The sequence below is a fragment of the Rhizopus microsporus genome (assembly GCF_002708625.1).
Source record: "Rhizopus microsporus ATCC 52813 unplaced genomic scaffold scaffold_1, whole genome shotgun sequence".
NCBI classification, from domain to species: Eukaryota; Fungi; Mucoromycota; class Mucoromycetes; order Mucorales; family Rhizopodaceae; genus Rhizopus; species Rhizopus microsporus.
This window is the reverse complement of record NW_019671916.1, coordinates 1795916-1808095: the sequence shown is the minus strand read 5'-3', so window position 1 is coordinate 1808095 and position 12180 is coordinate 1795916. Positions and strand designations below refer to the sequence as shown.

The 12180-nt window shown below is 37.7% G+C and overlaps 5 protein-coding genes across 5 annotated transcripts in view; 1 reads left to right on the top strand and 4 right to left on the bottom strand.

Annotated features, from left to right (window-relative positions):
• Window positions 1–102: 102 nt before the first annotated feature.
• Window positions 103–1698, bottom strand: RHIMIDRAFT_254430 (camp-dependent protein kinase catalytic subunit). Its single transcript, XM_023611092.1, has 4 exons — window positions 1517–1698; window positions 1014–1456; window positions 656–948; window positions 103–590 (listed from the first exon to the last, which is right to left on the bottom strand). Exons 1-4 carry the CDS (start codon window positions 1662–1664, stop codon window positions 257–259), a joined length of 1218 nt encoding a protein of 405 aa, XP_023471342.1. The 5' UTR covers window positions 1665–1698; the 3' UTR covers window positions 103–256.
• Window positions 1699–3444: 1746 nt separating this feature from the next.
• On the bottom strand, window positions 3445–3902 carry RHIMIDRAFT_296913 (uncharacterized protein). Its single transcript, XM_023614263.1, has one exon. The coding sequence runs from the start codon at window positions 3671–3673 to the stop codon at window positions 3479–3481; it is 195 nt and encodes a 64-aa protein (XP_023471341.1). The 5' UTR covers window positions 3674–3902; the 3' UTR covers window positions 3445–3478.
• Window positions 3903–5868: 1966 nt separating this feature from the next.
• Window positions 5869–6154, bottom strand: RHIMIDRAFT_233057 (uncharacterized protein; the record flags this gene model as incomplete). The annotated part of the gene is made up of 2 exons (XM_023607879.1): window positions 5869–5925; window positions 5984–6154. The coding sequence occupies 2 exons, from the start codon at window positions 6152–6154 to the stop codon at window positions 5869–5871; spliced, it is 228 nt and encodes a 75-aa protein (XP_023471340.1).
• A 1024-nt stretch (window positions 6155–7178) lies between these two features.
• RHIMIDRAFT_243676 (uncharacterized protein) lies at window positions 7179–8051 on the bottom strand (the record flags this gene model as incomplete). The annotated part of the gene is made up of 1 exon (XM_023609973.1): window positions 7179–8051. One exon carries the CDS (start codon window positions 8049–8051, stop codon window positions 7179–7181), a length of 873 nt encoding a protein of 290 aa, XP_023471339.1.
• A 1385-nt stretch (window positions 8052–9436) lies between these two features.
• Window positions 9437–12180, top strand: part of RHIMIDRAFT_310290 (heavy metal translocatin) — a gene marked incomplete at its 3' end in the record, with an annotated part of 4913 nt that continues 2169 nt past the window's right edge. Inside the window, exons 1-2 of the mRNA XM_023614645.1 lie at window positions 9437–9551; window positions 9607–12160. Of these exons, the coding sequence (XP_023471338.1) occupies window positions 9504–9551; window positions 9607–12160 (2602 nt within the window). The 5' untranslated portion in view covers window positions 9437–9503. The remainder of the gene's footprint in view (window positions 9552–9606; window positions 12161–12180) is intronic.

Here is a 12180-nt window from a genome sequence, read left to right as displayed (position 1 = left end):
TGTAGACGAGACTGATGATGTAGATACCCATGTTATAAAAGTAAAGCTGCTATTGTTAAAAGAGATAGACTGTATACGTATATGTAAATATTACAGAAGCAGTGTGTATATATAGTTTATTTGGAGGATGTATTTTACAGAAATGATGATATATCCGAAAGAATATATAAATATATATATAAATAAATGCTGTGTATGAGAGAGATGCAAAAAATATAAATATAAATAGATAAAGAATCAGCGTGTGCTGCATGCATTAAAAGGAGGCAAACGTGTCATCATGAGCATATTGATCAGAAATATAGAGTGGCTCTATGTCTTGATTATCTCTTGATGTATCATCGTTATCTTGTAAATCTGGAATATTAGGGGTGTCTACATTGCAACTTGATAATTGCTCAAAGTCTATATCAGCAAACCAAGGATGAGCCTTAATTTCTTGTAGGTTGTATCTATCAGCAGGCTTTACTTTCAATAATCCTTGTATAAGATCCTTGGCTTCAGAGCTAATGTCGGATGGCCATTGGATGCTGCATAATAGGATATTTTCATAGAGCTCAATGGGGTTTTTAGATGTGAAGGGAGCATGACTACAGTACAGAAACAAGAAATAGTTAGTGTAATGCATACAAAAGATAGCCGGTGAAACAGTTACCCAACGATCATTTCATATATTAGGACTCCAAGTGACCACCAATCTACCTCTTTGGTGTATCCACGCGCACGTATTACTTCTGGAGCAAGATAATCGGGAGTTCCACAAAGGGTATATGTGACATCTGAGACCCGTTTGGCCAACCCAAAATCAATCAACTTGATGTGACCATGACTATCTAGCAATATATTTTCCGGTTTCAAATCTCTATAAGCAATGTCTCTATTGTGGAGATATTCTAGGGCCAAGACAGTTTCTGCAGCATAAAACTTTGCTTCTTGCTCAGTTAATCCCTGAGAAGCAGGAAATGGCGTTAGTTCTGATAACATCTGAGGTTGGATTTCTGTTTCTTGTTTACCTTCTTCTTTCGGATAAGCCTAAAAAGTTCACCCCCAGGTACGTAATCTGTGACAAAGAAGACATGACTATCAGTTTGGAAGGTGCCCCAGAGTTTTACCAAAAAAGGGTGGTTAGCCGAATAGAGGACGTCCTTTTCGTCGTGAACATGTTTTATTTGCTGTTTGGTAGCAAGTTTCTTTTTGTTGATAGCCTTAATAGCGTACCATACTTGATTTATTGTATTTTGCGCCAGATACACTTGGGCAAAATGACCAGTGCCAATGAGTTTTGTGATGTGGAATTGACTAAAATGGTATTTTATAGTGTCACCGCATGAATTTAATGAATAGTTGCTATTATTATCAAGCTGTTCTTGATGGGATTCAATGAATGTATTATCATCAGTAGAAAAAGATGAGGCAGGTGTGAGTGATGGACTTGTAGAATATGAGTGTGTAATGTCTGTCAAATAAGAGAGAAATGAATGAGATGCAAAGAAGAGTCATTATGACAAAAATATACCAGTTGTTCTCGTGAGTGGTTCATCAATAGGACTATCAATCTTTATGTTAGGTATTGAATCAAAGAGATGATCACACAAATGATTCAAGTTCCATTGAGAGTCGTGTTGATTATTTGTCAAAAAGCGTTGATTTAAAAAGTGTCGCATACAACGATAACAGATAAAAAGAAGAGAAAAGATCAATAAAAAAAACAGGAGTGAAATAAAAAGGAGAAGGTGTATTTATATGGAAATGCATTTGTGTACAGATTGATAAGCTATCATAAATGGAAATTTTCCTATTTAATTTACATAAGGACCCTTTTCACACGTATGAAATATACCCTTTCGATGAATATAGAATGATAAATAAAGCTCTAATAGAGTCCTAATAGAGTCTAATAGAGATTAATGTTCATCTTGTGTCCTTAATGCTCTATACTCCAGCTTGCTTTGAACATGCTTTCATCATTTATCTTGTCAAATCTAAGCCAATAATAATGCACGTGGCCATCACAGCTACAGTCCCTGTTTCTGTTTCTTTCTCTGTTTCTCCCATCTATGCTTCACAAACAGATATCATGTCATGCATACAGATATAGCTTGTTTTAGTACGCCCACGTAATGAAACCACTCTATAGGTGTATGTATATAGTAAGTATACTTGCTTTTTCATTTTCTTGTCTCGTTTTAACTTGTCAGGAGACTTTTTTGTTGTTGCTTTTTTTACTGGACTGATTTCACTAATTTTCTATTTATTTTCACTTCCGCTTTTTCTGTCTCCTTATTTCTCAACAAATGGCCATAAATGGTCATTGTATACCATTCACCGCAGTCAAAATGATCAGCCCAAGATATGTCATTATTTGTATAACCCATTTTAATTAACCATGATGTCTGTCATCTCACTGTTGTAAATAATAATAACATTATTGCTTCTATTATTATAGTTGTTATTATTAACTAGTTTCAATTCATGCTATCCAAGAAGATCATACAAGTGATAACTACTTTGACGGATAAACCATAATGACGGAGATAAAGTCATGGATAAGCGGTTTTAAACTGATATCAAGTATACATAATCATCCTGAATCTTTTGCACAAGGGGTGAGGTGTTGTATCGATAACCACTGAAAATGTCAGATTGATGCACTCGATATTAATGATTGAAACTTTGATTATTAATTAGTTATATTTCCGAAATGTATGTATCAGCTCTTATATCATTATTTGTTTAAATAGAAAGCTGTGATAAATAGAAATAATAAGCACTTGCTATTGAGTCAGTAGTACTACTAGATATTGTTTACATTGTGCATAAATTAATCGTAAGAGTATAAGCAATTCTTGTATTCTATAGATTCTGTATAGAATATTTGCTCTATTTTAATGTATTTCTTGGCTTTCATGCTTTCTATATTCTCTATCTAATTTTAAAGCAAGGAATAGGGTATCATAATTTATGTTGCGTATATAAAAGTTACTGAGATGTTCATAATACATTAACCTAATTCTAGACAATAATTATTTTTTCATAGATTCACATTTTTACTTAGCTATTAAATCATGGGCTCCTCATCCTTCCTTTACTTGGCGAATATTTATATTTAATACACATGGAAAAGGATCTATTGATTTTTAACTCTTTTTTTGTAAAGAAAACGTTCACGGAAAGTGTGACCATGATTCTAGTCAAGCATATTCAAACGCTAGCTGAATCCCTGTTTCGATCAGCTTTACCAAATTAGACGGCTGCTATTGGCAATAAGTTTAGAAGAATTCTTCAACGCGGTGGATATTAAACATTTCTATTTCGTACAGAGGCCAACCAGCATACTGGATGCTTTCATATTCAACAATTTATCTTATCATATCTCTTCTACCATGTCGCTAGACTTATAATGCTGGGAGACACTGTTTTGACCAGATAATACTGTTTCGTCTGCAATACGTGAGTTCATCCCATCTATACCCTTAGCTTACAGCATCTGATAAGCTCTACACTCCCAGAAATTGGCCATCATAGCAATATCAGGGTTCATGACTGAACCGGGAAAGCTCAAGGTTTGAAGAACTTGGCGAAGATAACTCAGGTTGATCCGGTCATAAGCCTTTTCCTGATCAAGGAGCAAAGCAAGAGCTGCCTTTGCCAGCGTTCCTAGAGGAACAAGCATTTTCCATAATGATTTGGGTTATCGTGCTATTTTCAGCAATATAACGGCCAGGAACGAACCCAAGTTAATGCTGATAGGTAATATACTTATAGACTTTCATAAATTTACCATTAGTAATTCTAGTAAACATCTTAGCATCTGTGTTAATAAAGGAGATTGGGCGATAGTTCCTCAATTGAGAGAGATCACCCTTTTTGGAGAGGAGAGACATAATGGATTCATTCCAAGAAAAAGGTTACGTTGAAGTGTGTTACTATAAGGTTCGTGTATAAACAGGTGAAATAATGAGCACGCCATAAGCAAGTTCAGGATTTCGTAAGACAGGCCGCCACTCTCTGGACTGCTTTGCTTGGTGGCCGTTGGTTATGTTGGATAGCCTCTTTTGTGGTTATCAGGTGGATAGAGCATCATGCTGATCTTCACTAAGGCGTAGGGGTTCTGATAGATGGGTCAGAAGTTGTTCTAGAGCTAGTTCATCCATGGGATCAGGTGAATGCAGCTAGGTGTAGCAATATTCAGCGGTGTTCTGTTTGCTTGCTTGATAGAAACATGGGTCACTGTTTTTAGGATGATACAGGGCAGAAATATAGCGTTGAAATTCTCGTGTTTTGATTAAGTGTATAATAAATCCAGGAGCTTCCTCACTTTGCTCTAATCAAACTCTTCCTGATTTGAGGCTCTCAGTTTCAGCTATTTCGTCTTGGAGATTACCTATTTGTGTTTCAGTGCTCGATAAAAGCAAAGATAGAATGTTATAATGCCTGCATTGAAAAAGTATGCAATCCTGCTTGCCTTGTAACTTTTTCAGCTGCCTTGTTCTCCAATTATTCCAGTGAAATTGGAAACGTTTGACAAAGAGTTCTTTGCTACATCTTCAATCGTAAGTAAACCATAGAGAGATGGAATTAGATCTCAGCAAGAGAAGCCGTATGAAACTGTGCTTATGTTTAGTGAGCATGAATTCCTGGAAATAAACGGAATCAATCAATTTATCACTTTCAGCAATCAGTCACTGTTAATGCTTGCAGAGTAATACATCACATTCACAGCACAACATGAATACCAGGAAAAGGGGGGATGAGCAAGATACCGCCATTGCGATCATCCACCTCATTAGGCGATACGAGCCTGTGAAAGATCAAAGATTGTCATGCCCCTTGTTTGACTCGTGCAATGAGCTGCGTATAAACATAATGCTTATTAGTAGATCTAGAGATGTCACGATAGTAGGTACGAGAACGGGTGAACCGCAGATAACAAAGTGTATTGTGATATTTAGAGCATTTAGAAGCCTTTGCTTCATCTGCTATGCCCTATTTGAGGGCACAGAGCATATATCCTTACCTTTTCTTGTTGTCTGCATCTTGACTTGTTCAAAATAAAGTTATTATTTTTTTCATGGGTTAGCAGGGTTTCGGAACGCGTCTATCATTTGTTATTACCATTCCTGGTTGCGCCAATCTTTTGATTTATGCATAACATGCTTCATATAACAGCTACTATAAGTAGTGTTTATCTAGTCTTTACTAGCAAAAAGTCAAAGAGAAAAAAAAAAGGAGAGCTTGGCAAAGTAACACGAATAGTGTGTGTGACCAAGATCAGGAAATAAGCCCAAAGACGCGTAATATAAACAAAGGATGTATGAAATTTACTGTCCTTTTAGTCTTTTTACTATATAAAAATAGAAGTGAATAACTTCATTAAAGTGTATATAAAAGCGATAATCTGAATAAATACAAAAAGTATAAAAAAGATAGGCCAAATTTTTAAAAGACATGAAACACTTTAGAAATAAACAAAAGCGTGAGCGTAAACCTTATTTACAGATAGCATAGAAAACAATAATCTCACGTAACTAAGAAAAGGATATAAAGAGAGAAATTTGCTCTCATCCCTTTTTTCCCCTCTTTCTTTTCTCTTTATACTTTTGTTTTTTCTTTTACTCTTTTTGGTTCCTTCTGGTCTTATTGGCTCTCTTTGGTCAATGTAAATTTTTTTATAAAACTTACTCAGCAAGGCGATGATTGCGTGTTCAAGGATTTCTATGCAATCTCTTTCTATGATGCTCAACACGTGTCCTGGACTGACAACGGTCGTTCGTTTCACCACTCAACTGGAGGCTTTCAGGCATCCAAAAGGAGAGTTGTGGACATTCGACTGGAATCTTCCCAAGGGGTTATGTAGTTAGTTGGAATCTAGTTATCTGAGATCACAGCTGTGACAGATTGTTGTTGATGCTTCCTGCTGTCTGGCTGACGCAAAGGGGTATATAAGCTGGTTAACAATTGACACGGCTCAGCTAATGTATACCCCAACGGTACGTCTGCTACTGCGGGTCTTTGCAGGCTGCTTGGTATTTGATGATCTGATGATTTTTATGGGCGCCTGGTCCTTGTTCTGATGGTCAATGGCCGACCCGAAGAATGCCGTCACAGCAACAATCAGAGCTTTTAGAAGTCTTTTGGCATCGTTGCTGGCCATTTTTTCTTCTATTTTAGGTTTCTTTTGGTGCAAAGCATTGGCTTTTGGGAGTAATCTTTAATAAGTAAATGTGTTTTTTGAAACAACTTCTACTGCTGTCTTTATTTATATTGAAAATAGATACTTTTTCTAAAACACTTCAAGCCACTATATTGAAGATATGCACAGCATCAGAACTGTACCAATGCCGATGGATACAGCCACACCTTATTATGTATCATTGATCAACTTAACAGTAAGAGTCTCACAATAATCTAATATACAGTGGAATTAATGAAAATGGATTTAAAAACTACTCAGGGCTGCTATACAGGAGAATGTCAACAGGGCTGAGCTCTGCTTGCCATTCATTGAGCCGTTCTTGTGTGGTCTCTTTGACCCTCCTGACCACAAATACTAGCATTCTTGAAGCTAAGAAAAATTTTTACCAATCCATCCGTGCAGTGTCCTGATCTCTGCATAACAAAGTCTCATGGCCTCAGATTGCATCGTTGCCGTGTTTCTATGTTAATATCAAAAACTACGCCCTTTGACGTAATATAATCAATCTATATTTTGTACACAAGCCAAAATCATCTTGTTTATACGGTATTATTATTAAGCCTATAATACTAATTCATAGTATCTGTAGTCTGTAGTAGTTGATAACGCGTCGTATCTAATATACATTCGGTTGACAGCATTTCTCTTCTATAATTATCGAGGTGAACTTTTTTTTTTGGTTGTTGATCTTCACTAAACTATTACAGTTTAAGGAAGAAAGCTTGACTGATAAGTGCTTGAACTTATTACTCACATTATTGTAAAGATATAGTAATTGTATATTCCTCAGCTGTTAAGCTGAAGGCTGTGGAACCTGTCTCCATAGAGAGTCTATTGGGCTCCATGAACGAGATCCTTTTACCTATTATGGAGGGCTCCTAATCGTATATTCCTGTGTGGCCCAGTACAGACAAAGTAAAAGATAGCATTTCCCCACTGTAGAGTATTATGTTTGACTCGAGTGTTAGAATAGTTAGATATTTTATTCGTAGAAATTTTGAAAGCTAGCCACAACTGATCTCTGCTGTGCTTCTGTTGCTCTTTTCGTTCTGTATAATGATTTTTTTCTCTCTTTTTCTCTTTCCCAGTCTCTTGCTTGAGCACTAGGGTTTTGACTAAATGCAGAATATGCTTCAGCAGCAAGCCGAGAGCTCCATGGTGTGGCCAGTGTCATGTAGTTCAGTCCAAACATAGCGCCTGAGACCTTGCAGCTCCATACGACCTCGCCCGTTTGTGCTCGTAAACAGTACACCCACTTTCCTGCTCCGACATATACAAGTTGTTCAGGTCGTCCATGCTCTAAACTGGGTGGCTCTATAATCGAAACAGGTATATTGTACCAGCCGCCTGGGCAATTGTATCTCCACATCTCTTCGCCACTGTAGCTATCAATAGCCATGATTTTACCTTTTGAGGCTGCCAGGATGATGGGTCTTCCCAGGTTAGATGGTTCGTTATATCCAGGTGGTTCAACGCTTTGGAATCCTTCCCTGGGAGATAAAAATCGACTAGGTGTACTGATCACTGAGACCTCAGAGTATCCAAATCCAGGCATCTTATTCACCCACAATGTCTCCCCTGTCATCAGATCTAAGCAGGCGGTTTTACCATTTGCACCAGCGATCAGTTTATCATAGTCCGTAACAAAGAGTGCGACTATACCACCTGACGCGCCCGTTGGGAATTTTGAGCTCCAGAGTCTAGTACCATCTCTCTTATGTATAGCATATATCTTTCCATGGGTAGCGCAGATCAGGATATCATCACGTTGGAACTGTACTGATTCAGATAAACGAATGGAGCTCTTGTCAGATTCGTCATCGCCCTTGACTTTTTTATCTGTAAATAAAGTCATTTTGAGTTGATTATTTGTTTATTATTTCAGAAAAGAAAAAGAAAAAGAAAGGTGATTTATTTTCAATGAATTTTGTCCACAGTGATATGAAGAGAAGTCAAATGTGACAATTGGGTAAATCAAAACTCAATAAGAAGACCATGGTAACAGAAAATTGCAAAGTCGAAGATTGTGTAAGGAAGGTACTGCCTTCACTGTTACTCTAAAATTTAAATATTCTTAGTATCAGTAAACACCTTTCGTTCGGCCAATTTAACAATCAAGTGTTACCAGAGGGTGTGAAATCTAGTATTTATATTACTCTTACTGATAGGACAAATGAACTGGTATATTCTTCTTCACAATACACGCTCTTAAAATCATATCGCATAGTTAACAGTAGAGCTAGCTGATCTGCTATTGTCGCACCAAAACTCTATTGGAGCGCCAACACGTGAAACTTATTTTGTAATACAATAATCGTTTCTCTATTTTCTCTTGCTTGAGCTAATTGTGCCTGCTTGAGTGGTAAGGGTCTCGTGACATATTTTACTCCTAGAATTTCCAATTGAAACGAAGGATCATTCAAAAATTATTTTGGTGCTTGGACAGATTTTTCACTAGAAATGAAGAGGTTATTACAGCCATTGAAGAGCTCTATGGAAGGTTCAATATTCAAAATATTCACGAGTTTCAGTTACAATTAAGCAGCAGATTCAACCAGATATAATTTTTAATAATATCAACTGAATACATTTAAATAGGCTATCCTCAAGAGTACGCAGAAGGAACCAATAAGTAAGCCAAATGGTATTTGATTGATAAGTACTATTTCTTTATGAGCAAGGACGATCCTTTTAAGGGTTGGACATTTTTGAAATATGCAGGTGTCTAGTTGAAATTGCTGAGCTTTATCATTGCTGCACTCAATGTTGGTTGTTTGATCGGCTTCCATTTTATTATCTAGCCGATAGCAATCAAGTTGATCTTTCATTAATTAATGACTAGATATTGCGAGAGTAGAACGGCATTTGGCAAATACTTTCAAAGATCAAGGAATAGTAAACTGTCTCCTCTCTGCAAAAGGCATATCCCATGATGTTTTTAGTTGCAATGAGAACAAAAGAGATTGGTATGAATGACAAATTTATTTTCGAGTCTCTTAATTTTTTGAGGCGTTTGATTCTTCTAACATTGAGTTTATGTTTGACTAAACTGTTAAAAACTTGCAAACCTGAGGCAGTACTGTCTGATTATTAATGTTGCTGTAGAGTAGAAGAAAAGACCATGCTGCATTGTGTAACCTGATATGGCAGCAGCATTAATTGCTCATTTGGCCTAAACAGTGGTCACATTTCCTTTTTAAGATTTGACGTAAAATCATATAAAAGCAAAGCTCTCTCTCCCTTTTTCTCTAATGATTTATTATACCTTGAACATATAAAGGATTCATTATAGAAAACAAATAGGCCAATGACAGAATACAAAGTGAAAATAAAAGTCAATGGAATGACATGCAATGTAAGCAGATCAACAAGCTAATTCAACTTCTTTACTGATCTTGTACGATCTCTAGCATTGTGTGGAAAGCGTGACAAAAGCACTACAGAATATCCCGGAAATCATCAGTGATACTGTGGATGTTGATTTAAACAATGCAATAGCTATATTTCAATTCAGAGAAACTAGGAACCGACCCGAGAGTGACCTCAAGCGTATGCTGTCCGAGACAATCGAGGATTTGGGCTATGATTCAGGTACACCTGAATTGGTACATGATTCACCTTGTCAAGAAAATACACATAAGGATGGTTTCCTTTATGTCACTGTGTCTATTGGCGGAATGACTTGCTCGCACTGTACAAGTACTATTACCAATGCTCTTCAGGCATTACCCTCAATTGATCCGGATTCAGTTCATGTATCACTTGACCAAGAGCAAGCTACCATGGTGTTTCCCAAAAAGAACAGCTGTACCGTCACAGAGGCATCACTGAAAGACACAATTGAAGACTTGGGCTATAATGTCCATGAAGTGACTTTTGAAGAAAGAGAAATGGATACAGACACCACATATGATGAAGCAAGTTCCGTACTGTTCTCGCTCTCTGGTATGACATGTGGACATTGTGTAAAGACAGTAACCGATGCATTGAAATCCTTACCTGGTGTCCTGCAAGATTCAGTAGATGTTAGCCTGGAAAAACGTCAAGCATGGTTCAGATTTACGGGTGACTCGCTTACAAGCGATATGATCGAACAAGTTGTTGAAGACCTGGGTTATGGCGTAACCAGCCGTCCTCATATCACCAAGGCATCTACTGGCTCTCGTTTGTCAAAGGTATCTACTTTGGGCTCTTCGACAGTCTATAGTGTAGAAAAGGAACCAATACAAGAAAAGAAAAAGGTCGTGATGCGTGTCCTGGGTATGACTTGCCAGTCTTGCGTTATGTCGGTGACTGATGCCCTAAAGAGCGAACTGCCTGATGTAGAACCCAATTCTGTTTATGTAAACCTTCAGACTGAAATGGTCATGTTTATTTGCACCAAACCTGATAAAGATCAAATCCAGACAGTAGTTGAGGATAGAGGCTTTATTGTTGAAAACATTCAGATCATTCAAAATTTGATTCCTCCTGCTCCCATTGTTGCCACTAACTCGGATACCATGGGCTCCAAAGGTTCGGTCTTATCGTTGGGATCTGTTCTGGTGGATGAGTTATCTCAATCAATTGTAACCAAAGTCACCTTTCAAATTTCAGGCATGACATGTTCAAGTTGTGTTCGGACGATCGAAAGAGGGCTTGAAAAACTACCTGGTGTTGACACGGCAACAGTTCAAGTCAACCTCCTGACTCAAACTGGAACTTTTTCAACCAAGAATGCCTCATTGGATGAGAAAACAGTGACAAAAGCTATTGATGATTTGGGATATACTGCAAGTAAAGTTGTGTTTACTACACAAGAGAAGCTTGTTTCAAACAAGGACACGGTGTCTCAGTCCGGCTATAGAGCAGAAATGATCATCACAGGAATGCATTGTCCCAAGTGTATCGAGAAGGTCCATTCCTCTCTAATAAAGTTATATGGCATCAAGACGGACTCTATCCAAATCGATCTCAAGAATGGTCATACAAGCTTTGAATTCACTGGCGAGTTTATCACTCGTCAAAGGACTCGTCAAGCCATCATCCAACTTGGTTTTTCTGCTGAAAGTATCACCATTACAAAAACCTCTGGCACAAGTCCTGACACAAATACAGTAACGGATCAAAAAGATGTGGTTTCAACACATCTTGTAGTCACAGGTATGACATGCTCTTCTTGCGTGGCCAATATTGAACGAACCTTGATGAAACTGAACGGTGTGGTCAGCTGCCATGTCAATCTTCTGGCCAAATCTGCCGTAATCCAGCATAACCCAGACATTATTGGTGCTCGTAGCTTGGCACAGATGGTGGAACAGATTGGATATAAAGCTGAGCTCGCCCAAAACGCTCATGGTGAAACATTAGAAGAACAGCGGGCTTCCATGAAAGAGGCAATGGATCATGAAATTCATGAATTACGATCAAGGTTTTTATGGTCCTTATTATTTGCTATACCCGTTATTCTGATTGCCATGATCTTCTTAATGGCTCTGCCTTCTTTCAATCACATCAGGATGAGCCTGATGAAAGAAATTACGCATGGTTTGACCGTTGCGGATTTGGTTCTCTTTTTGTTGGCTACTCCTGTACAGTTCTGGTTAGGGAAGTCATTTTATATCAAAGCATATAAATCCCTTGTATATGCTCGAACGGCTAATATGGAAACTTTGGTTGCTATGGGTACATCTGTTGCTTATATAGCCTCTGTTGCTTCTGTGATTGCTGCTATGGTACGTCCTAACTCGGGATCAATGAGCATGAATTACTTTGAAACCTCGGTTCTATTGATCACCTTTATTCATCTTGGAAAATGGTTGGAGGCTTTGGCTAAAGGAAAGACTGCGGAAACGATCACAAAGCTGATGGATCTTCAGCCCGAAAAGGCCATCCTGGTAGAAACCACAGAGGATGCATCTGATAAACAAGACTCTGAACAGAGCCAATTTATAGAAAAAGAGATTGCTTGTAAAGATATACAAGGTATATGTTTTTTTTTTTTT